General features: G+C 43.0%; 1 protein-coding gene across 1 annotated transcript in view; it reads left to right on the forward strand.

The window, feature by feature from the left end:
- The window catches only part of EGFL6 (EGF like domain multiple 6), a 49917-nt gene extending 24460 nt beyond the window's left edge, over positions 1–25457 (forward strand). Inside the window, exons 4-12 of the mRNA XM_056861792.1 lie at positions 3904–4023; positions 5300–5419; positions 10568–10702; positions 11317–11439; positions 15311–15649; positions 23038–23109; positions 23606–23692; positions 24122–24387; positions 25347–25457. Of these exons, the coding sequence (XP_056717770.1) occupies positions 3904–4023; positions 5300–5419; positions 10568–10702; positions 11317–11439; positions 15311–15649; positions 23038–23109; positions 23606–23692; positions 24122–24387; positions 25347–25457 (1373 nt within the window). The remainder of the gene's footprint in view (positions 1–3903; positions 4024–5299; positions 5420–10567; positions 10703–11316; positions 11440–15310; positions 15650–23037; positions 23110–23605; positions 23693–24121; positions 24388–25346) is intronic.
- Positions 25458–26615: the final 1158 nt, after the last annotated feature.

Consider the following 26615-nt stretch of genomic DNA (forward strand, 5'->3'; position numbering starts at 1 on the left):
GGGCAGGATGACCTTGGTTGGGGTCCAAAACAATGATCGCAGTTGTGCTTGTAGTTGCACCAAGTACGCTGGCACCTGCATTGGTTGTACTCCCAGCACACTTTCCTATTCAAGTCTCCTCTAAAGGCACCCCTACTGGCATCTACTCTGCCCTTGATCTGGGAGCCGACCCATAAAAGCCAGAGTTTATCGTTAATCCCACCTCATATGTTCACTATGTGAAGCCCGTTTCCAAAAGGTTTCATCATAGTCCATAGCAGCCATGTCACCTGCCAGCTCCCTGGTACGCAGCACATTGCTGATATGATTAGTGAGGTGCCACGCCCTCTCAGGGTATGCTGCCTGAACCACCCCCATGAATACAGCATAACCTGGGCGAGGCTTGCTTTTCCCATCATCAGAATCATGTTTTAGCAGGATAAAAACATCGACATAATACCCATCTAGTATGTGTCCCCACACCTTACAGGCCAGGTGAATGCCAGGAAGATCCTCAGCATCCGTATAGGCTGGCATTGGAGTCGCTGAGGTGGAAGCCTGCCCAGAAACGCAAGATGCCTCAGGGCCCATGCCCTGTCTTTCCCTCCTCCTTGCAGCCCATGCCTGCAAACCAGGCACATGGGCTGCCACCGCCCAGTATCGCCCAGAGGTATGAGAAGATTCCTCAGCCGAGGAGGGCTCACCAGTAGGTAACTCATTGCTGGAGTGGGTCCTCGCCCATGGCTCTTCCATTCTTTATTGGGAGCCTTGGGCCAGCCGTGTTATAGTTTGAGACAACCCCTCCAAAACATCCTCTGTATGGTGCCTGGCTAAGGAGGCCCTTAAAGGTTCATGGCCCCGCAGCCCAGTCCCGCACTTACCAGCTGAAGTTCCAGCATGAGCCTGTTTGTGCAGCCACTTCTGCAAGCCTGGCCTTTTCAGCCTGAGGGGGAGCCTTTCCCCTCCCACCCACAGCAGCAGGGGAAGCAGCTTTCTGCATTGGTGTCTTGGTCTGTTTAGGAGGCATGATTATTAGGAATGCAGAAGACCAGAAACAACAAAGCAATATTTAATCCAGCCAGAAGATCTCCAATTAAGGAAAGCAGCACTAACACCAAAACAGCTACAAAGCAATTTCTTCCCCCCTTTTATATATGTATTTATTTATTTTTTTAAGAGGTGGTAATTCAAAGTGCAGAGAAAATGAATTCCAGTTAGCGCTCACAGCAAAACAAATTACCCTGTAAATCAGGCACCAGGTAAAGAGAGTAGCAGACCTAGTTGCTGCTCTCCATTAATATCAAATATGCCAGAGAGAAATCTCAAAGCAAGGCCCCCACAAATAGCTCAGATCAAATATATCAAGAACAGCAGGGCTGAAGGCTGTTGTTCGTTAAACTTGCCCAATGAAAGCCCCCCAACAAAAGCGGAGTACACACAGAAACCTTTCCAAAAGCCCTTTTCAAAACAAAGATAACTGCCCCCACAACACCCACCTGCGTTTAATAAAAAGGTGGGGTGGAGGGAGGAAGGTCGTGCTGGTATGGGGGATTCTCTTTTCCTCCAGACAACACCACAAATGATTCCAGCACTAGGTTTAAATCGGCAAGCCAAGTTACCCAAATGCTAGCCCCAGCTGTAGGGAGGAGGAAGGTGGCCAAGAAGCTCAAAATACACAAGCGGGTGGGCTGGAAACACCAAACCATGTGGAGAGGAGGGAGAGCGGCAGGGGAGCTCTGTTTTGGAGCGGGGCCAGTGCCCACCTGGCTGCAGTTGGGCAGCCCTGGTATGTCATGGCCATGTGCTTTTTAAAAATATGCTATTCTTTAGAGGTTGTGTGTGCCGCCTCTGCTTTTCTGGAATGCAAAAAAACAACGCCCCCCCCCCCAAAAAAATTTCCTACCTCCCTTCAAAACAGAGGCAAACAGTATAATGTGTGCTCTCTCCTCCTCCTGTACAGGTAAAAAGGTAAAGGTAGTCCCCTGTGCAAGCACCGGGTCATTCCTGACCCATGGGGTGACGTCACATCCCAACATTTACTAGGCAGACTTCGTTTACAGGGTGGTTTGCCAGTGCCTTCCCCAGTCATTTACACTTAACCCCCAGGAAGCTGGGTACTCATTTTTACCAACCTTTGAAGGATGTAAGGCTGAGTCAACCTTTAGCCAGCTACCTGAAGCTGACTCCCGTTGGGATCAAACTCGGGTCGTGAGCAGAGCTTTTGACTGCAGTACTGCAGCTTACCACTCTGTGCCACAGGGCTCTTGCCTCCTGAATAGGCTGTGATTGTATTATTAATATGGAGAAAGAGACCTGTGAAATTATCAAAGGGTAAAATTCCATTGGGAACTATGTAGAAAGCCCCAAATGTAGTAATCTAGTAGTGATATCCTGTTAGGTATTAGTACTGTCAATCCAGTCAGCAAAAGGTAGTTTGCAAACGTTTTAGAGAGCCATTGTGGTATAGTAGCTAGCAAAATGGACTAAGACGGGGGAGGCTTGGTTTCAGATTTCCACTCTGTATTTAAGCTCATTGGGTGACCTTGGACCAGTTGCTCTTCTATGCCTAACTTATCTCACAGGATTGTTGTGAGTATTCAGTGGAGGAGAACCAGCGTGTCACCCTGAGCTCCCTGGAAGAAGGGCAGGATAAAAATGTAGTAGATGTTGTCTTTATTTTAATTAGCATTTTAATGGTTATAATTCTATGTTTATCATTCAGGCAAGCCACTTTGAATGTGTGTTAGACAAAAGGTGGCGCAAAAGTTTTCTTAAATAAATATCCACCATGTTTACAACTCAAACAGTGACACCCAAATTGCCAAATGGCCTCTGAAGGAGAAAATGCCATTTCCCTGCACAGGATAAGCTTGTCACAGTCAATTTGTAATGTGTCTTCATCAGCCTTAGCAGCCTCTAGTTCTGGGTTGGATCCTATGAATATTCCACTGCTGGAACATAAGTAACCTTGCTGAATTCTTCTCACGGCAGCCTTCTCCTCCCCGCCCCCAGCCCAAACCACAGCGATTTTTGTTTGCTTCGGTCCATAGATCCCCATCAGTGCATTTTCTGGAATCGCAGAAGGCTGCTGAGAGAAGGGTAAGGCAAGAAAGATCCATTTCCACCAACAGAATGCCTGTAGGATCCATCCCATAGACTACTGTGGGACTTGCCTTGTATCCCAATTGAAAATTCTAGGAATGAACGTGAGTTGTCTTCTGTTTTTGACGTTCTCTTTTACAAAACTCAAACCGTGTTGTGGACCCATACAGAACTATCGGTTCTGTTTTTCAGCGGGTCACTTATCCTTGGTTGCAGACAAGCATAGTCTTGTATATATTCATAAGGAATTATACAGCTTAGACCAGTGATGGCAAACCTTTTAGAGGCCGAGTGCCCAAACTGCAAACCAAAACCCATTTATTTATTGCAAAGTGCCAACACGGCAATTTAACCAGAATACTGAGGTTTCCTCCCTCAGTATGTCCACAGAGAGGGTTTGGCATGCCAAGTCCGGCACGCGTGCCATAGGTTCGCCAACACTGACTTAGACTATGAACTATAGATACTTACCATGGCCAAGTCTGAGAACTTCTTACTGTGATGACAAATCCAAAAAGTCAGTGTATAACCAACATTGCATAGGAAATGGAGGAAAGAAAACAGTCGCTGCAGTCTGTTTGCTGGTAGAAGACACTTCTCTGGATTTTATCAGGTATTCCAGGAACTTCACATTTATGTTCGTAGTACACGCACACCTGCAGATGGTCTGCTCAGTCCCCTTCTTTCAAGAGTCAGGCTCAGTCATATCCTGGAGATAACTTCTTTTCCTACAAGGAACTGAAGGCATGAACTAAGACCCAGTGAAATGTGTTGTTTTCTTCAGAGATTCCTGGGCTCATTTTATTCTGATTATTTTGGCAGATATAAATGAATGTGGATTGAAGCCACAACCCTGTGAACACAGATGTATGAACACTCATGGCAGCTACAAGTGCTATTGTCTCAATGGGTATATGCTCATGCCTGATGGTACCTGTGCAAGTAAGTGACAAATAGTATTTAAGAGCCAGTAAATGGGACAAAAGACAAAGTTAAGCTACTGTTCCAGCTAATCTCAAGGTAACCTGTTCTGCACCAGGGGAGAGTAGCTGGTTTATTTATATCAGATGAGTTTCTCAGCCCTCTAAAGTATATCAGCATTAAAGAATATTATCACTGTTGATGTTTTTAGATAGGCAGAACTCTATTAAACTGTTCATCAGTGTCTCAGGCAGCAATTTTTCTCAATCCCATTACCCCAGAACCTCTAACTGGAGATGCTGGGGATGAACCTGAGATTTCTTTACATAAAAGGATGAGCTGTATCACTGAGCCATGGCCTTCCCTCAAAAAAGTTTGCCTTGTTACCTGAGATCCTTTAATTTTAGACCTTGACCAATGAATGCAGATTGTTCTTTTTGCATACATTGGGAAACAGTATTTGGATACTCTTTCAGTTCTGCCCATTTATTACTGCTCATGGATAAATCAGAAGTCAAACCTGAAACTTTAGCCCTCCCCTAAAAATACAATCGGATAGCTTTGGAAGTCAGGAAAAACCCCTAATGTCTTGAAGTCATTAACAATTTTTAAAGGTTTCCTTTGCAGAGATATTCATCTGACATTTACACATCCTTAGAGAACTGTTGTTCCCTGGTGGAATGGGGTTAATTTTAGATGGAGAAGTTTTCAACCAAACAAAAAGAGTTGAAAATGTCCAATTATATAAATTGAAAAAATGTTCATTTTAATATCTTGATAGAGCAGTTTAAAAAAAGTATTTTTCAGTGGCTTTACTTCACTTTTAGAAGTGTAATATTTTTCTGTCACCTGATAATAGAAGTGCATAGTTTGGAAAGCAAAATATAGATATTTAGAAGCGCTTCTTTCTGATAAGTTGTCAGGTGTGAGTTCAGAGTTTTGAAGTGAACAAAAAATTTTTTTGCAGGCATAGAAGCATCTAGGTAAAAACATGTAATGAATACAGTAAAAAAAGGGAGACACGTGGAAGATGTGAATGAAATGGCAACTTTATTTGCTATTTTTGACACAGCAATTCCAGTTACCGAAAAAATAAGTCATGCTTTAAACTGAACAGACTTGTCTCTTCAATAGTGTGAATAACAGCACCCAAAACACCAAGAAAAATTCCAGCTGTATGTATTCTGTGCGCGCTGATGTCCCCTTTTGCAAGCCGCACATTTAATACTAATGAAGATTCCCTATGCAGTATTCCCTATTGCCAGTCTAGCTTTTGATAAATAATGTGTTTTTAAAGATTCCAGGACATGCGCCATGGCGAATTGCCAGTATGGCTGTGAAGAGGTGAAAGATGATGCGAGATGCTTGTGTCCCTCAAGTGGACTGCAGTTGGCACCAAATGGGAAAACGTGCACAGGTACCTCTGGATGTTCTTATGTCCTTATTATCATGAACATAAACCTCTCATAAGAACCTCATCTGACCAGTGCTTGATAAACACCGTGGATTAAGGACTGAGTATAATTATAGACGGAAGGTAGAATGGTGTATAGATTGTATGGTTACATAATAATAATTAACTAGAAGCCTGAAGCTCTAAAACAAACAAACAAAAAGCAACCTTCCTACTTGCAATTTTTGAAATTCAGTTTCTTCATCAACACTTCTGTCTAGTGATGTTCAAACATGGACCAGTTTGGCTCAGTTCCCATTCATCAGTGGTGATCAAGCAGCCAATTAATCAATGGGCTGTTCAGATGAGAAGCCCAGCTGATTTCCTTTCTCTTCTTTCCACGTAAAGATGATAGAGAAAAGGGGAGAAACCAGATCTTTCTCCTCTCCCTTTTGCAATGCAGATCTTAAAAGTATTATTTCTGTCCCTACCCAGTTTGGATGGAAGGAGGGCGGGATAGAAATGTAAAGTAATTAATGAATAAATAAATATAAGCACGGGTTCCCGCCTTTTCGGGAGCCTTTGTTGCTGCCCCGGGGAAGGAGGAACGGCCGCAGGCGAAGGGGTGGGGGATCGGGGCCAGCCAACCGACACGTGCGTGCGGAGCCTGGCCCGCTCTGCCTGGTTACAGCCCCCTCATTGGTCAGATCTGGGAGGATCTTGACCAGTGAGGGCAGAGGGCGGGAGCTGGGTGGAGGCGTGGCTAGCCCCCCCAAGTGTATATAAAGGGGGAAGGGGCCCGCCCACAGCTCACTCCGTTTTCTTGCGAACCCACCCTCCCTCCCTATAAGTTTAATTTATTCACTGTCACAACTTGGGGCGGTTTGGCATGGGGATGTGTCACATTGGGGGAAGCGCATGGTAATGGGGTCGCTTCCCAGGTTTTGGGAACCCCAGTTATGGGGTTTTGGGAGAGGCTTCAGGGACATGCCCTGATGGGAGGGCAGGTTGTCCGCCTCTTCCCATGTGGTGGGGGATAACACCTAGTGGCGTTTGTCCTGGTGTCATCCTGGTACTGCCATCCCAGTTGCCCACAGTGGCGGCGCTGTGGGCAGATGCTATTATGGCCGTGATGGCACGGCCTGGGCACCTGACACATCACACATGCTGCGCCACAAGGGTCGCAGCTGTTGCCAATTCAAGTTGTGGCCCAATTTATTCCAACTTATTCCAATTCTTATTAGTTAAATGTTAATAATGTTAAATATTAATAATGTTGTTGTTTAATAATGTTTGTTGTAATAAAACTGTTAACTTTAATAGTGTGTCTGTTACTGAGCGTCGGCGTTCCTTTTAATTAACCCTGGGTCAGCAAGCTCTTCCTTTCCCTTGGCCAATGCAGCGATGAAAAGCAGCTTCAGTGGGAGGAAGAGCTCCCTTTTGCGACTTCACTGTAGCTATTTTGTTGAGGGGACCAAGTGGATAAGAAGAGGACTTCCAGCTGATCTGCCCCATCAGCTGTGAGTTGGCTTCTGAGCAACAGGCAGCTGCAAATTTGTTTAACAGCTGTTTGAGTTGCTTCATGGAATCCAAAGATATCTGTGATGGGCTCAAAGTTTGATTGTGAATATCAAACAAGGTAAGTTCTTATGACAAAAAGGTTCACAGAGAAATTCATGGCATCCCTACTCCTGCCCTTGGTTCTTGCTGCACCATTGGCATTGCCAGTCCACAAACCTGCAGTGACAACAGAAACTGGCAGATATATATTTAGCAGCAATGACTAGTTCTCCCATTTGAATCACAAACTCTGCCGGGGTGGGGGGCAACCATGGCCAGGGTATTTGTAAACGAGAGACAATATGTAAAATGTTACTAAAAATAAGTGGTTAAAATTGCAGTCACCCCATAATTTATGATGGTTGCACATCTGCAGGTACGGTACAAACAAAACCATGTGAAAATGGGGCTGTAGGGAATGGCCAAGGGGAAGGGGACTGGTGAGGGTGACCAGGTGGGGTGGACAAGGAAGAGGAAAACAGGTGTTCGGGCATGTTGAGGAAGAAGAAAATGGTGATTCACTTGGTAGGCTCAGGAAAGGGATGAGGCGAAGAGGGAAAAAGAAGAAGAAGAAGAGTTGGTTTTTATATGCCGACGTTCTCTACCACTAAAGGGAGATTCAGACCTGCTTACAATCACCTTCCCTTCCCCTTCCCACAGCAGACACCCTGTGAGGTAGGTGGGGCTGAGAGAGCTCTAAGAGAACTGTGACTAGCCCAAGGTCACCCAGTTGGCTTTCTGTGTAGGAGTGGGGAAACAAATCCAGTTCACCAGATTAGAGTCCACCGCTCCAAACCACTGCTCTTAACCACTACACCACGCTGGTTCTAGGCAGGCAGATCAGAAGGGGAAGAAGGAGCGGGCAACGGGGGATGAGATTTCCCCTCCCCCTTGAGCGTCCCTGGTTCATCTCTTGTACTGTGCACTTTGTAATGGTTCAGCAGCATTGTGGGGGGTTTAAGGACCTAGCAGTCCTAAGGAGCCTTGGTTTGCAGTATCTACCCCTGCAGAGTTCCAAACCCCTAACTATCACAAGTACTATATTAAATAGATGGCTAGATGATGCCATGTATAAAACATTTTTGAGTAATTATCTCAGGAATCCCAAGCAGGTTGACATTCTTCCCATATGCGCAGCAGTGGGGCTGACGGTCTACACTTTGAGGCTGAGATGGGAAGAGAAACGAAGACTTCCCAAGTCACAGCTCATTACGCCTGAGACACTTCATTCCACCAGCTTTCTTTAGAACACCTTTAAAACAACTTCTCTAATTTGCAGAGCAGTGCAGAAAGCTTTGTACTGGTGGGACAAACTCAGTTTGTCTCCTGTTGTCTCACAAATGTGTCACACAAGCGTGAAATAGAAAGAGACAGGCTCATTGAATCTTGACTCCACCTCTGATACGGCTCACAATCTTTGTCTAGTAGAACAGAATAAGTTGTTGAGTTTTTAAGCACTTGGAAGAATGTGTGTTCTTTCTCTCCAGTGCTGGCATGCACGTTTCTCCTGGTTATGCTTTTTTTTTTTAAAAAAAGCAGAAACCAAAACGAATCATTCCCTCCTTGCAAGACCGTCCTCGTTTCTTTCATGAGAACCAGATATTGCAGTGCTGAATACCAGTTCAGTATGAGTACAGTGTCTAGAAAAATGCTAAAATAACCTTTTCTCAGAATTTTTGCACACTAATATTGCCTTTCCAGGCTGGCCGGTGTATTATGCCTTAGAGGAAGCAAGAAATTATGTGTGGCAGGCAGAATATTTCCTCATCCCAGGAATCTTTGGGGATCTTTAGAGCCTCAGAGATATTTGACAAGCACAGGAAATGAACGCTGTGATTGCAGACATTCATAACCATTCAAGCAGCGTAGTTATTAAACATATCAACTGGGAAGCTCTGCTCTGCAAACATCTTGCAGCTTTTGGACATGCGGCTGCAACAGCAAGATGTACATAGATATCATGACCTGATGTTATTATATCTATGTTAGAAAGCATGAGAATTCTTGGCATGGTTGTTGAACAATAAAAATACTATGAAAGGAAACAGTATTCCTTTCCTCCCAAATTTGTTGGCTCCCTGAATGGAAACATATTATTATTATTATTATTATTATTATTATTATTATTACCACCACTTATAATAGCAGCAGTGTGTTTGTCCCTCTCATCCTCTATAGGTTGATTAGCAGTAGAGTTTGTCTAAATTATGTATTTAGTAACCCCATTATATCCTGTTCTTCCACTCTTTCAGCCCATTCCTGAGCTGCGTCGGTGGCCCGACCCAAAGGCTGCAAGGCTGCTGGAGATCTGAAGGCCTCCACCAGCGCAAGGGCCCACAGCGCCGGCACCCAGAAGGCGCACGCCGGCGTTAGTGGCCCCAGCCCTGACATGCAGACCCGGCTGCCGGTCCCTGCCCGCCACCGCAGCAGCGCTGGGCCCGTCCACCACCAGAGCCTCCCGCCGGCATCCGGATGCTGGCACAGGCTGTGGTGGCAACCCGGGAGGCGTTCCAGCACCCCGGGAGGTGTTCCCGGGGTGTTCTGGCGCCAAGTTGGGGACAGGGTCGCCGTTAGGCAGCCTCCTGAGCCGTTTTGGCTTGGGAATGCAACCCTATGATGGTTGCACGGGTTTTTTTGCTACAGCCAAATCTTCCTATCTCTGCCTGCTGGGATGAAATGAGGACACGCTGGCTAAGAACTCGCCCCCACACATTCTGGCCCTGCCCTCTTTAACCCCTCCATTGTCGTCACTTCCACCCCCAGCTCTCTTGTAGTACAGAGGAAATACGTTTCTCCATGGCCCGGGAGGGAAAGGGTTAACACAGTTTCTTGGGCAGTCCTAGCAGCTCCATAGCTAACGACTCTTCTGCAAGGGGGAAAAGGTTCCTTTTCTCGGCAAAACAAACTCACATCCGCCTTGAATAGAGGCTATTCCTGTCCGTGAGCTGGAGATCTGCCTGGACCCACGAAGGGCCAGTCCAAATGATTTCATGGGCCTTAAACGGCCCACGGGCCGGATGTTCCCCACCCCTGGCTTATGTGGTTCCAGCAAATCTCATCAAGCCATTTTAGTCACAGTGGTGTCTCTTATACTCTAATTCAATGGTTCCCAAAGTGGGCAGTACCACCCCCTGGGGGGGCGGTGGGATTACCTGGGGGCACTAAAAGGCAAGGGAGCAGCAGGGAGCACTAGAGGTGGGCCCCTTCAACTGTGTTGTTCACTAATTTACAGTAAATCAAGCTATGGCACCATGCTGGCAAATTTGGTAGAAATGATCAGAATATTTTCCAGACTCTGAAGAGCTGGTACCACTGGATCAAGTTAATCAGTTTTGTTGAATAAATTTCAACTGAAAAGTTTTAATTTGATTGTGAATAGATGTGCAATTAATTGTTACTGTTTTGGAATTTTATTGTTCTTATCTTCTTTAGTGAGTCATGCAAACCTCTATTTTGAATTATGCTTTTTATAGGATAGGGTAGGGGGTGCTGGAGTTGAGTTTGTGGAACCAAGGGGGCGGTGGCCTGAAAAGTTTGGGAACCATTGCTCTGATTGGATATCTCCTGATACTTTTTTTCTTGACCTTACCAGATTTCATTTTCATGCCCTAGATATTGATGAGTGCTCTACTGGCAAAGCTATGTGCTCTTTCAGCCGTAGGTGCATCAACACATTTGGAAGCTACTACTGCAAGTGCCAGATTGGGTACGAAATGAAGTATGTGAATGGCCGATATGATTGTATAGGTAAGAACTGGGTTCTAATTCTGTTTATTTCTCCCCCATAGACTTCAGTGTATCTTTTTACAGAGTGTGGAACTATTCTGGCCGTTGTGGTTGCAGCTTGTTTAGAGACTTTATTTGGGAGTCTGCAGAGTATCTGTTGTCTGATATTAACAAGGAGAGGTTGAAAAGGGAATTATTATTTATATATAGTTTTGCTATCACATATAATAATGAACATCAGTGCTAAGCTCCACCTTCCCATATTTGTCATTCTTCTTGCAGGTTGGACAAGCTGATGAGGGGGCTGTAATCTTGAGGGGTGGTGGGAGAGGCCAGGGCATTTAGATCTTGGCTGCCCTGAGGTGAAGACATTGAAAACATTGAGAGACAGTGTGGTATAGTGGTTAGGAGTGTTAGACTAGCACCTAGGAGACCTAGGTACAAATCCCCACTCATGCTATGGAAGCTTGCTGGATGACCGTGGGCCAGTAATGCTCTCTTAGCCTAACCTACCTGACAGGGTTGTTGTGAGGATACAATGGAGGAGAGGAGAATAACATAAGCTACTTTGGGTCCCCATCGGGGAGAAAGGCATGGTATAATTGAATTAAATAAATAAATTCTTCTCTCTGCAGATATAAATGAATGTACAGCAAATACACAGAAGTGTGATCTCCATGCAGACTGTTTCAATACTCAGGGTTCCTTCAAATGCAAATGTCGATTGGGCTACAGAGGAAACGGATTTGAATGCTCTGGTAAGTAGCAGTGAATTGCAAGGAAAGTACCATTGGTCCAGCCACATCCAGAGTGTGTGGAGAGATGGTTCTTGTTTCTTTGTGTTTGGCACTGTACTCTCTCTCTCTCCCCGTCGGTGAATCGGAGAGTATGATCAGGAAACAGGGCATCATTAATTCAGTTTCATTCAGAGTATATCCAGAAATAGACACACAGAGGAGTGGTGAAAAATCTTTGAACATATGGAAAGATAAGCTTTATGAAATACCGAATAAGATAGATTGTGTTATTATGGAAAAAGCAATAAAAAGTAATTTTAAAAAAATCTTTTATTTTCTAATAAATGGTTCTTATGAACATGGCCAAAAGCTTTGTATAGTTCCATATGTGCAAATTCTTCAACTAAATAGGGAGCAAGATTTGATCCATCACTAGGGAAATTTCCTCCGATTCTTGCTTAGTTTCATGCTGAATTCTTAAAGGGCCAATTCACAGCCAAACAGATATCATGAGAATGTGGGAATAATAGACTGGTGTAGGATTTTTATTTATGGATCTTTTCAAAACTTTTGATAAAGGCTTATTTTACTGCCCATTGCCTTAATTTCTTTATATTCTCTGTTTCATGACTTCAGTAAACTGTGGTTGGTTCAGCTGCAAAGCCAAATGCCCTTTGAAATGTTGCTCCTGGGGAAGAGGGGACCTCAGGAACAGGATTGGGAGGGGGAGCTGGAGGTCTGCTGTAGCAGGGAGGGAACTGGCAAAAATTACCCCACTTCTGTCTGTGGAAATCCTTTGTGAGAAACAACCCTTAACCTCCAAATCTAAATTAGAAACTGCTATCTAATGGTGGCTTTCTATTGTGGTCTGGAGAACAAGTTCAAATTTGAATGTGATGGAGAATCATGCTTTCCTATTTAAGAGAAGAAATCACAAGCAAGAGGGAATATGGGGATGTGCAAGCCAAACCATGCTTGCAAGTGTTTATCAGGTCCTTAGCACTTTGGAAAAAATCAGCTCAAGTGCCAATCCATAACATTGTTCAACACCACAGTACACTGGACAGACCCTAACACACGCAGACTCGGACCATCCCCAGAAAACACCAGCTGTGCTTGCAGTCTAAAGGTTGCTGGACCTGCTGGTCTGCTCCGAAAGTCAGCTGTGACCACACACCGCAGGCGCCTTCCCATTCCTGGCTAGTGGCACGCGCCTCTTGATCATTATTGACTTGAGAAACAATGCTCCTTGAAAGCCTTAACAACACCATGAATCAACAGCTTTTTGTTGTTATAATGGAATGAGTGGCTTCCGAGCATGATTTCAGAGCTGTAGAGGTGGCTTTCAGTTTCACTGAACAGTGCATTAAACATACATCCAATGGCACATCTATGTAATTAACACCTGAGGGGATTAAAATTACAGAATGTGGATTCTTGCTCTGTTGCCACCATCTTGCATATCTTTCCATCAATTTGGTCTAGACACTGCATACATGATAGCCTGAGGAACAAACATTTTTCCCATGTCAAACTGATTTATCTTGCTAAGACCCAAGAAAAGAATTATCTTGGGCTGAGGAGGCAGGGGGAATTCTGGACATGTCTTGGTTTCAGCATGTGGACTGTGACACCTCAAATGTGTCTATCAGTGCATTCCTAAGGAGAGTTACTCCAGTCTAAGCACATTCATTTCAGTGGGCTTAGACTGGAGTAACTCTCCTTAGGAATGCACTGTATGTCTGGCTCAGGAATTTGGCATGTGTAGGCTTGCATCCATCCCCCCTCTGCCGATCTGAGTACCATGTTAATGCCTCTTTTGCTTTCTGAAGCCAGAACAGTTATATGGAGCTGTAAGAAAATTTCATTCCTAAAGAAAGACTTCAAAGGAAGACCTGCAAGCAGATGTTTGAGTTTGCTGAGAAGTCATCCTTGGCTTGAAGCCCTCCACAGACCTTTTATTGAAACACTGGGGGTTTGTGTTACTGATGTTTGAGAGGAAATTTGTTGGGAATTGGGGTTTCCTGTTAATTTTTCCTATACCCAGGATAAAGATTCAGTGAACCATGTCAGTTAAATTGTACAGTGCATCCTTTTTAGCACCACCCCCAGGCACAAGAATTACTGAGCAGGCAATTAACAAAGTCTTGACATATAGGCATCTAAGCAAAACTAGGCTGAACACATTATCCATAGGGAAGACAGAACCTGCAGTTGTGTTTTGTTTGTACACTTTCTAGCTTGTTAAAGACCTGCAGTTAAATCCTCATGAAACAGAACAGCCAGGATGGGCACCAACAAAACTTGTTTCTACTCAAATAGAAGAGTTCTGTAGAAACTCTTTAAGGGCTGAAAAGGCATGGAAGACAGAATACACAGTTCAGCTTTGTCATTCGGAAGGCAGAGCTTAGGTCTGCCCCCCTCCCCATGGTGGCTCTGGGGAATGTCTGAATAGATGCTTCCCCCTGCAGCCAGCCTGCAGGTTCCCTTTTAATTCTGAAAAAATGCATTTCTTATTTTCTCTGGAGTAAAAAAGAAAAACATGGGAGCCAAAAAAACCAAATCAGTGGGTTATAGATCAAATCAAGCCTGAACTGACCATAGAAGCTAAAATAACTTAACTGAGGCTATCATACTTTGGTCACATTATGAGAAGACAAGAGACACTGGAAAAGACAACCATGCTAGGAAAAGTTGATGGCAGCAGAAAAAGAGGAAGACCCAACAAGAGATGTATTGACTCTATAAAGAAAGTCGTGGCCCTCAGTTTGCAAGACCTGGGCAAGGTGGTTAAAGATAGGACGTTTTGGAGGACATTGATTCATAGGGTTGCCATGAGACGGAAGCGACTTGACAGCACTTCACACACACACACACACACACACACACACACACACACACACACACACACACATGGTAGCTGGACAGTTCATGCCCAGGACAATATGTGCCCTTTTTACTGCAGGATCTTCCTTCTGTCCATGTGTGGAAAAATCCTCATGTGGAAGCATCAAAAGTTTGGGAAAAATTAATCATATGTAAAAAGAATATTTTCAAATACATGCCCCATGTTACTGCTTTATCCAGGTTATCATTTTATGTTTATAATAGATGTCCCCCTCCTTACTAGCACTGTTAAATAAGCATACATGAAATGCCACCTGTTCTGTTTTCAGTTTCAGTCCCATGAGTTAAAAATTGTGAAGTCAGGTTTTTCCTTGAACAGATGGGCGAAAGCTATTAATTGTGGGAGGCTAAGATGTGTCTATCAGCACCTGGAATAACTTCATTTCAGCTTTGTTTCATCCTTTGTATTAACAACATATGTTAAAGTTACATATTACTTCTTTTCAGTTTGCTTGGATACCCCTGGGGTATGAGAAACTTCACTACTAGATCTAGCAACTGTGCCAGAATGAGGCCAGTATTTATCCAGGGATTTCAAAGCCGTATAGCCTCAGAGCTGACTCACACATTAAGTACTTAATGAGGAAATGTGTAGAATTGGGTCCACCACCATCTGTATTCCTGGGAAACTTTCTTCTGAGGGCCAGTGCTGGTGGCACTAGGGAAGGATTATTCCCAGCAGTTTCTTCCTCTCTCCAAAGAAAATAAATACAAGAAACTGTCCTGTCCACTCTAATGTGGCCGCTACCTTTGCCTGATAGTGGATAACTGAATTGTATAGGAAAACAACATCTTTTAAGGTCCACATTTTCTACTATATGTGTTTCTATGTGGAGACACCCTTGCATATAATAGGGATTAATTTGCATCTCTTCAAAATTATCAGCAATTGGCATTTTGTCACACCAAAGTATTGTTTATAAATTTAATATGTGTACAATGTTGGCTAAATCAGGCATATTTTGTATTTCATTGTTTGTTCTAGTTATTCATGAAAATTCTGTGAAAGAGATTCCTAGGATTTCTGGAGTTGCCAAAGAGAAATTTAAAAAACTGCTTGTGCATAAAAACAGTGTGAAAAAGCATGAAGACATCAAAAATGTGATTCTGGAACCTCCTGTGACTCCAGCGTCTAAAGCTCATGTCAGGCCTTTAGACTATGAAGATGGCATATATGTAGAAGGTCCCTATAGCAGACAGGAGAAAGGCACTGAAGATGCTGGAAGAGGTGACAGAGTAGAAGAGAAAGGAGAGGTAGCAGGAGAAAGAGAAGACCATGAAAACCAGAGTGAGCCTGAGAAGAAACTTCGAGGAGATGTTTTTTGTAAGTGTCAGGTTAAAATACTTTTTTCAAACGTGTACGTTTATGTAGAACTTTGATCAGCACTCCTAATGGATTGATGATGGGGGAGTTGAACAATTTTTATGAATTTACCTGCACAGGGCAATGAATCAAAATTAGTAGTAGTAGTGGTAGTAATACAGCATTTTATATTGTAATTTTGAGTAGAGGTGCGCATTTGGCTAAGCCAAACTGGGGAAAAAAACCAGAAAAAAAATACCTTTTTGGTATGGGGGGGTATCTGTTAAAAATTGTGGCAAATAAAGGAAGCAGAAAAAGTTCCCGAATAATTCTGGATTTTTTCAGCATTATTTGGGGCTGCTGTGCCCCCCTCCCACATTTTTCCTCTCCCTCCCTTTGCCCCCCCCCATTTACCTGCTGGCGGAGTCCTCACCTCCGCCACTGCCTCCAAAGTTCGGAGGTGGGGTGGTGATCTAAGCATTGGGCTGGAGCCCAGCGCTTAGATTGGCATCCCCTGCCACCCCTGACCTCGGAGACAGCAGGGAACCCGCATATTTTTCAGGTTTATTAAATCTGAAAATGTTCAATTATTCAGAAAAGCTGAATCCTTTATAGTCAGCTTTTTCGGATTTTCAAAAAACTTGCGGGTTTAATAAACTTGAGCAATACCGGTGTGGGGGGGGGATGGTGCACAGCCCTAATTTTGAGTATTCAGGTGCTTTGCAAACTTTTTTGAAGTCAGTCTTTCCCACAGTTCTATAAGGTGGGTGATTATTATTATAATACTTGAAAAGAGCAGCTGAAGTTAAGACATACTGGTTTGCCTGTGATCACATAATGTGTTCATTATGAGAAAGGTGAGATTTGAACCAGTTGCTTCCTTGCTCACATTTAAGCCTTCCCATATATGTGCAGAAAGATAACTTGAACTTGTATTTATGTACTGGATTTTTATTCCATCCTTCCTGAACAGAACTAAGAACAGAGTATATGGTTGTACCCAGTCCTCATAAAAACCTGTAAGTCAAGTTAAGTCATTTAGTAAAATCTTTTAGCTTTTAAATAATTTAGAGCACACCTTGTTCAAATAAATAAACAAGCCATTTGCTATTCCATGTTGCATTTTGATAAGACATGAATAAACATCAGAGGAAGTTCCATTCCTGATTTATTAAAGCTAGGCATGTGTTTAGCTCCTCAACAATTTCTCAGTGATTCCAAAATGTTTCTTTGTACATATGTACCAGAAATTACAGGTTTCAAGAACATTTATGATTGGCTGATTATGTGTAGGAGTAATTATGTAATGTATAGGAGTAATTATGTAATGTGTAGGAGTACTCACCTGATAGATTAAGAGTGTCATATTGCAAATGTCCACACCACTCCTTGTGGTTGCCAGAAACATGTGGTTTGGAGTCTGACAATGGGGTGGATCCCATGCACAGTGCTGCACAGTCTTATGATTCTGCAGTGCAGTGTGGTGAAGATTTACCCTGAAGATTTACCCTTTTTTGGCGGCAACTTTGTGACCATCGTTGCATGTGCTCCATCTTTTGAGTTATCAATTGCTGAATAATCAAGTGAAGTGTATATATCTATGCATTGTTGTTTTCTCAAAACATTGTGTGTGTGTGTATACATGGCTCCATGGAGCCCACGGTTCAGTTCTGCACTGCTGAGGGGTGGGGGAGTTCAGATTGGCGGATCTGATCTCAGCCTGCAGGTAAGTAAGGGGGGATGGATGAGGGGAGGGCAAAAATTGCAGTGGGGCCAAAGTGTCCCCGAATAATGCCAAAAAATTTCAGCACTTTGCTCTGCCTTTCCTGCTCCTTTTTATTGCCACTACTTTTTACCAGTTAACACCCCCCCCCCCCCGAAAAATACTGAAAAGGTAATTTTTGGGGGGTTTTCTGGTTCGGGTTTACCAAATCCACACCCCTAGTTTCAGATAAAATGGTGCTTGCTAAGTGAAGTACGTACTGAACACTGGCTTGTATGCAGTAGTAGCTGGTGTAAGAATTCATTTAATGGTTTAGATGAGAGCTTTTTGGTCTGTGATATCTTGGTGGTCTGGGAATTGTTCACTGGAATGTTGCTTTATCACTCCTGAATCATATTTTATTGAAATGTTTAATTTATATTTATTTACCTGTTCAGAGACCAGAGAGTATTACAAAGTAATGTGACAGAAGCTCTTCCAGATGGTGTCCTGAAGATTTATACTGTTCTGTGTTTGTCATCCTAATCTCATTGTCCTTCAGATGTCTCGCCGAAATGCCTCCTCTTTTGTTGATGCCAAGAAACTACAGAAATGAGGCAGTGGGAATCATTCCAATGGAAACAAATCATGAGAGCTGATTAATAATTACTGGTCTCATCGATGCCATTGATCTGTTTCTAGCACAGTTCTGACCTCACTCTCACATATGTCTCACATGCACTACTGCATTGATCGTTGCTACTAACAGTGTAGTCCTAAGTAGAGTTACCCTCTTCCTAAGCCCATTGACTTCAGTGGCCTTAGAAGTATGTCTACTTAGGATTGCACTGTAGATCTTACACACACCCATTGTCAAGAGAGCAACTTTAGACACATCTAAGGTGTGAATGTACACAGTGGCAGGGTTTCCCCCCGTCCTTGTATCCTTAAGCTCTGCTCAGTCAAGCCTTCTTCTAGGTTAAGAAGTCTCCAGCAGAACTGGCTCTTCTTCAGATGACTAAGTGGAGCAGCAGTATACAATCCAGTGGATCCTGTGCCAATTACAAATTGTTTTGGAATCCCCTGGGGCTTCAAAACCTATTCGCCATGGGAGGATGTGGTAGGACTGTTAGTCAAAGAAAATAAGTCTAAAGCATTGTTGGCAGGTGGCTACCCTTGTGATTCTCTTCTGTGTTTTCATAGCTGTGCACAAAAGTTCTTTCAATCTCAATAAGAGTTAAGCAACATCTGTGCAGGATTGCAGCATTTATCTAAGCTGCAAGCATGGTTCTTCCAAAGTTGCTCAGCAAGTAAATGAAAAAAAAAGAACTGAGGGGAACCTTTCTTGTCACACATTTTGGGAGCGATCCTAAGAAGATCTACAAAGAAGTAAGCCCAATTTTATTCAGTTGGACTTACTCCCATGAAAGTGTTCTTAGGGTTGCAGGTTTCTGAAAGAATATTAGGTAAGCAGAGCACTCAAGGCACATAACATAGCAGAAGCTATCCAGTTTGTGTGTGCTAAGAAACAACATTACATATAGAGCCTCTTTATATTTGCAAAACAAGAATCCTTTATTGTAAGGAACTCCATTCTAGACTGGGTAGACAGGATTTTAATCTAGTCTAACTAGCTAGGGTGGATAGAGATTCAGGAAGCATGTCTTGCCCTCCTGGTGCCAAGATGGAGAAGTGAGTGGTGTCAACCAGAAGGCAGGAACTATCTCTGAGAGTAGCAGTCTACACATTAAAGGGATAGCAGCAGAGCAGTAGAAAGGAAGACTGCACAGGTCCTGACCTATCTATCTCTCTGACTCTCTATAGTCCCCCTCTGAAGTCTGAGGCTAAGAGACGGGCAAAGTCCTTTACTTCCAACAGCTTTGTCATAAACAATGGGGAGTACCCTACCATCTGCATGTGGAAGGCACATGGAGATTTCCCACACTGCCCTCCATTTCTGCAGCTCCCTCCAACTCCTGGGAAGTTCAGTCCCTCCGGATCCACGCAGAGGAACAGCCGTGGAGGTAGGCAGGCTGGAGCAAGAAATGATTGGAGAACAGGAAGCAAGAACAACTTCAACTCCTTTTCCCTCCTCATTTCATCCCTCCCAACCAGCATGGCGGTTCTTATTCATAGTTTCCGCACCCCTAGGACTCTCCAGGAGTCAGAAAGAGCCATAGCAATTGAAATCAATGAGCTTAAACTTGAGTAACAGCACAGGATTGCACTGTAAGCGATTCGAGCTGTAGTCTTAAATTTCTCGAATCCTGCAGTGTCACTAGCGAAGACATGCTTTTGGCTGCACGTTATAGCATACGTGGTATTTCCTGAATCGTGTTCAGCTGAACATAGTTAACTTATTTGAGGGCCTGTTCTCTGCCTCTCTGTGTTTCTTCTCAGTTGAGTAAAGGGGTTTATGGAATTTGTTTTTTAAGCAATGTTTGTGTATTGTTTCTGAAGAGAACTGCCTGTTTTCGGTTTTGCGGAGTGCTAAAGCACAACCTTCTGTACCAAATTATCTCAGTGAATCTTTAAATACGTTGTATATATTTAGATTATGGTTGAATTAGGGATAAAATTAGTTTACATACCCAAACCAAACTTGCATCTGTTTTGTTGTATCCACGTATATAAAGATAATAACCCAGAGAACCATCTGAAGGCACTTGATGCGGGTCTACTGCTGAAACTAACTGGAATAGATCTGAACAATGCCTGGATAGGTAACCACACATTATCCACTCTGAGCTCTTTGGAGGAACAGCAGCTTTGAAGTGTAATGATTGATTCAGGAATAATAAGTATAATGGAACACCGGGGGTTGGTTCTAAAGGTGTTCTTCCACCAACGTAATGGTAGTCAGAGAGGTGGCTGTAGAGGACTTGGTCAGTTAGCGTGGTGTAGTGGTTAAGAGCGGTGGTTTGGAGCGGTGGAGTCTGATCTGGAGATCCGGGTTTGATTCCCCACTCCTCCACATGAGCGGCAGAGGCTAATCTGGTGAACTGGATGTGTTTCCCCACTCCTACACACGAAGCCAGCTGGGTGACCTTGGGCTAGTCACAGTTCTCTCAGCTTCACCTACCTCACAGGGAGGGGAAGGGAAGGTGTTGTGGGGAGGGGAAGGGAAAGTGATTGTAAGCTGGTTTGAGTCTCCCTTAAGTGGTAGAGAAAGTCGGCGTATAAAAACCAACTCTTCTTCTTCTTAGTCTTAAGATTTCAAATAATAATGGAGTCAGAGGACAATTTAGTCTTATTTCTCTATGTCTAGGGAGCTTAGAGCTTTGCAGCCAATGCAGGGAGGCAAGAATGGGAATTATATGTACTGTGAAGCTGTCTGTGGTCAATAAATAGCAGAACTCTACACCAATCCCTTTCCATCTTCAAGGACTGACCCTTGGAAAGTACATTACACTGTGCTAACTTGTAAGTGACTGAGGATGCCACAAATTTCTCAGTGAATCTGTTCAGCAGTTTGAACATACCCCATTTCACATTCATTATTAGACTGTGAACTGATTGGGGATATGTTTGAATTGCATCAACCAAGTTGAGCAGCTGCCAAACAAGTTAGCAGCTGCCTGCTGGTCAGAAGGCAGCTCAGAGTTGATCAGGGGATCAGCTGGGAGTCAAGTTTTGGTCCTCTCCTCATCAAAATAGTTACACAGTGAAGTTCCAAAAGGGAGAGGAGTAAAAAGTTTCTCTCCACCCAAGCAACCATTGCTGTCCTCAACCATAGGCCTAGCAGAACATCTTTGTTTTGAAGGTCCTTCAGAATTGGACCAGATCTTTCAAGGCCCAGGTCCCCTTAGAGAGAGAGTTCCACCGGCAGGATATAATGTCATAGAGTCTACCCTCCGAAGCAGCCATTTTCTCCAGGAAAACTGATTTGTTGTCTGGAGATCAACTGTAATTCCAGATTTCTAGGTCGCACCTGGAGGTTGGCAGCCCTACGAATATTGGGTGGCACCCTGATGCCAGCTATTGCCCCATTGGGAACTAGAAGGCTAACTACGCAGTCCTAAGGGGGGGGGGATTAAGAATTGCCCAGAGTTGGCTCAGCCACACTGCCTCCTGAACAGCTTCCTGGCCCGAAAAAGAAAGGCAAAAAGGTAACTTTAATAAAAACCCTGTGAAACTCCTCCATAGGGTTTCACGGGGCTATGCCTGTCTTTTTGCAGGAGTAACTTGGTGCTGGCTAAAGGGGGCATTCACAGGCTAAAAGGGCTTTGGGAGCTGACTAAAGCCAGCTCCGCTCCCAGGAAAACCACCTTTGATGCTGGCACGAGCCCTTGCACCAGGAAAATGCTGTTGGCGAGGTTGCACCAGCGCCCACGGGTTGCGCTGCTCCCCAGAGTTGGCATAAGTGGCCCCGTGCTGGCATTAGTGCCAGTTTAACCCATGCAAGTCATGCCAGCTCCTAAGCCAGCCCCCCCCCCCCGGTTGGATTGGGCTGTTAGAGGTCCAACAACTTCAATATTTTGTTTTAAGTTCATAGGGTGTGAGGTTTAAGTCCCTAATTTCTAGGAGATAGAGTGTTGTCACAGGGATGGAGCAAAATTTCTCCAGCAGGACATAAGAACCTGACTCTTAGCTCATCCCTCATCAGCTGGGAGTTAGCTTTTGAAGGCTGCAAATAGCCTGTTCCTGTAAATAGAAATGGCCAAACAGCCTGTTGATTAATTGTCTGTCTGATCACCATTTGTGAACAGGAAGTGAGCTGAACTGGCAGATGTTAACACTCCCCTATAAGGGACTGCTGTGCATGAATGATAGTAGCCAAGCTTGCATCATGTTCTGAATATTAGCGCATAATCTAACAAATTTGAGAGCCATATTCTTTCTGAGCTTAAACTCAGTATAACAAGCAAACAGATTTTGTTCCAAAGATATCATATGGTTTAGCATAGAGATTTCAGTATTTTAAAATTTCACTGTAGTGGTTATTTTCCCCCCCCTGTGGATGAAGATCCTGATGCACCTTCATGAATGCACATGGAAGATGATACGTTTAAGTCTATATGCTGCACAGCAGTTACTGGTGAAGAGTCTAAATTCCTCTAGCAGTTTCTATTGGTCCACAGATTTCAAATATTACTTGTACTTGGAATTGTTTTATAACCAAATATTGGTTATACTTAGAATTTTCCTACTGTTGTGACTGGCTTTATTTCAATATATGTAGAAGTGTATTTCATATTATAGACTGTTGATGAGAAGATAAATTGGCCACACGTTAGTTTTGAACAAGTAACTTTTGAAAAATATTGTCACACAAACCAATGTGGTCCTTGCTGTCACAACTGAGAGCCAGTGTGAAGTAGTGGTTGGAGCGTCGGAGACCCAGGTTCGAATACCCACACTGCTTGGTAACTTTGGACCAGTAAGCACACTCAGTCTGTCCTGGCCACAGGATTGTTGTGAGGATAATGGAGAAGAGGAAGCAATGTAAGCTGCTTTGAGTCCCCACTTGGGAGAAAGGTGGGGTATAAAATAAATACCCAAGTATGTATATGGGAGAAAGCCTAAGCAGAAACGAATTCTGTTTTATTCAGTGGACCTTACTCTCAGAAAACTGTTATTAGGATTGCAAGCTGTGTCATGTAAATTGTTAAACAGTCTGTGAAATCTTAATGATCCGTTATGCAAAACCATGTCTTCCTCTTTTTTTTTTTGGGAACTAACAAAAGTTTTTTTATTTATGAATTAGCTAAAGAAGCTGCTGCTTTTGGTCCTCTTCCTGTGCAAAGGAAATTTCCAGTAGAAAAAACAGAACTGGAAGGTGGGCAAATTTTAAATTACTATAGTGGTTTTCATCTAGCATTTTCTTGACAACTCTTATTCGTAGTAAGTTTTGGAACAAATTTTTAACATTTGAGAGAATCTAGCTAAGCTTCTAAGTGCTAGACATCTTTTCTCTGAGACTGTTGATAAATTTTTAATCTTTACTGAACAATGCTCATTTTTCCTTCCGCCTTTGACACGCTGGCATTTGGTTCATATTTTTGTGTACTATTTCACATTGGTCTTTCTAAGAGAGAGGGCCTTGTGTCCACTTTCAGCACAATTCATCATAATTTTTTGTGACAGCCTTGTGCATTCTAGATTGTGCTTTCTTCAGTTCTTGGGAATGTTTGTTACATTTTGGATTTATTTCTAGTAAATAAATAAGTAAAGCACAGCTCTAGTTTTTTTTTTTATTAAGAATGCTACCCGCACCTTGCATGTAATATAGTTATTGTACATCTTCTTTTCCTGAACCACCTCTTGTTTCTCAGTGGACTGCAGCTTCGGTCAAGGGACTTGTGCCTGGCAGCAAGATGCAAGTGATGACTTTGACTGGAATCCTGCAGATCATGATAATGGTATTGAGTTAACAATCTTAAAGTATCCGACCTCAGACACAATATGGGTGTGTGTGAATTGTGAAAGTTTCCGATATGTCTATTTAAAATATCACAAGCAGACTACGTAGAGGGGTTTTCTTTTTTTATTTGTGGAAGTATTACAAAAATAGGATATCCCATTACAGAACAAGGTAATGTAAGAAAAGCTGTAAGTGTTATATGGGTGCATATTAGAAATTATTCCATTTAATTTACACTTTAATAACAAGGAAAAATATTTCTACCCTAGTGACTCGGGCCTTTTATTTTTTTTCTTACTCTGTTTCCCTTAGAAAAACCCATACCTCACAGAAATGTTGAGAGGACGAATACTGTTAAGTGTTGTAACAGACTCTGCCTACTAAAGAGTATCATTATTTCTTTCTAAATCACATTATTTATCTCTAGGTGATGGATATTACATGGCAGTTTCCGCCTTTATGGGGCAAAAGAAGAATGTTGGTCGCTTGAAACTTCTCCTTGCAGACCTCAAGCCAAAGGGCATCTATTGTCTCATTTTTAGTTATCGACTTGCAGGAGACAGAGTGGGGAAACTACGAGTAATAGTAGGCAGTGGCAGCCATTCTCCTTCCTGGGAACAGAGCATGGCAGACGACGAACGGTGGAAGACTGGACAGATGGAAGTATATGTGGGGACTGAATCATCAGTCAACGTAAGTTAAAGGCTAAGATGGTATGTGCTGTATAAGCATACTGAGGCATAATAAGGGTCAGGGCAGGCTCTTGAAGCACATGATGTGGCAATCATACTGGGGGGAAAAGTAGATCTGGAATGGTAGTCCATTTGAGAACTGTGGGAACGATCCTCAGTAGGCCTACTTTGAAGAAAATCCCATTTTATTCTATGGGACTTCCTCATAGGATGTGCTCTTTGAACTGCAGCCTTGTATGCTACTTTGAGTTCCAAGAAAGAAAGATAGGATGTAAATGTAAGAAATACACTACATAAATATATAATGGTCTCAAAGCTTGGAGGGCTTAGTCTTCCTGAAAATTCAGCATAATTTACTCGGGTTGTAATGTATTTGCTCACCAGGGTATTACGTTCAGAGACCATAAGAGGTTGAGGAGGCAGGAAGGATCCACATTTCTAGGGGTCCATCCTCATAAGGCACAAACTTTGGCTTGCAGAGATAAAGAACAAAAAAGGAGGGGTCAACAACTGTATAGCATGATGAGGGGAATATTAAGGGAAAGTTGTTTTTAAAGCTGTTAAAGGGGGAAGAGGCATTAAAGTGGCATAAACATTTCCCCTAATGTTAAACTCAGTGCTAAGAGGGTTTCATGTAAATAGAATTAAACCCATTTCACCGTAAACAAAATATCATGAAGTTGAACTTGTGTATATGTGCATAATGACAACAGAAGATTCAACTGTGGAAACTAGCTTAGTCCTTAAATTAGAGCTGAACTTTTTCTGTTCTTATACAAGGGGACTACATAGGATGGCATGGAATTCAATGACTTTAGATGCATTTATTTTAAAATTGTAGTAACAATCTAATCTTTTTGCAGATGGCATGAATAATGAGTTTTCTCACTTCTGAGCATCCAGTAACTATTAAGGGTAAGCACATCCTTATCCCTGTGTTTTTTTTCCCTCCCCTATCAGATCACTTTTGAGGCAGAACGTGGAAAAGGTAAAACTGGAGAAATTGGAGTGGACACAGTTATACTGGTTTCTGGCCTCTGCCCTGAAGACAACTTAATGCTGGATATCTGAGTTTGTAACGCTAATGGCTTTTACAGTATTTACTGTACTAATACAGGTTTTTATAACATTGTGACCTAAATACAATGAAAATCTGAACATCATCTTTTGAACTTGAATGCAGGCAAGCTGATATATCTAAAACATTTGTCTTTAGATAACTCAGTGGTATATAAGCTATACTGAACTTTGTTTTATGTGTAGCTCTACTGTATGGGTAGGGTCTATATAATGTGAAAAATATTGGTTTAGCGCTTCTGCAATTAATGTGCTTTATTTTGCATAAAATTATTTTATGGAACATTCCTGTTGTATATTCCCTGATGTTCCCCTGCAGAATGTGAAACATTGTCTAAAAATAAGTTGCCATCTCTGACATTTGCAGCCACAAGACTTGACTTGACACTATAGATGCACTGGTACCTGCCATGTCCCCAAACCCTACTCAACTCGTGGGCATATTAGCAAGGTACAGCCATCTGCCTGATGAGTGTTCCTCCCCCGCCCCTTTTAACTATTGACAGCACCAAATACTAATGTCACTTAAATATTGAGGGGACCTTAACAAAGCAATAATATTAACAGCCTGGGCAGTGTTTCTGCATGAGAGTTTCATTTCGCAGCTGTCTGCAATTATTTTAAAATAAATATAATAAATAATAAATATAATATTCTAAAATAAATATGTGAAAGTCCAGCTATAAAACATGCTGCTGCCAATAAAGGAGTGCGTGAGGACATACATTTCTAAATAGGTAAGGAGCATAGATTGCTTCCCAAATACTTAGATTTGGCTGGTAGTAGTGGTATCACAAAAACACAGGATAAAAAAAAACCATCCTGAAATAACGAGTGAATAGCTAGGATCCATCCAGGTTGCTTGGGATACATGGAACATCAGTAGCCACCTATAACAAATGAAGCAGTGGGTTCATAGGGACCATTTCTCCTTGCAATATCTGGTAGGGTTGCCAACCTCGAGGTGGTGACAGGAGACTAGAGCAACTGTCGTATGGGGAGCGGTTAAGACGCTTAGGGCTGTTTAGCTTGAAAAGAAGGCGGCTAAGGGGAGACATGATAGAGGTCTACAAAATTATGCATGGTTTGGAGAGAGGGGACAGAGAGAAGTTTTTGTCCCTCTCCCATACTAGAACGCGGGGTCATCTGCTG

The sequence above is a fragment of the Euleptes europaea genome, chromosome 16 (assembly GCF_029931775.1).
Source record: "Euleptes europaea isolate rEulEur1 chromosome 16, rEulEur1.hap1, whole genome shotgun sequence".
Classification (NCBI taxonomy): Eukaryota; Metazoa; Chordata; class Lepidosauria; order Squamata; family Sphaerodactylidae; genus Euleptes; species Euleptes europaea.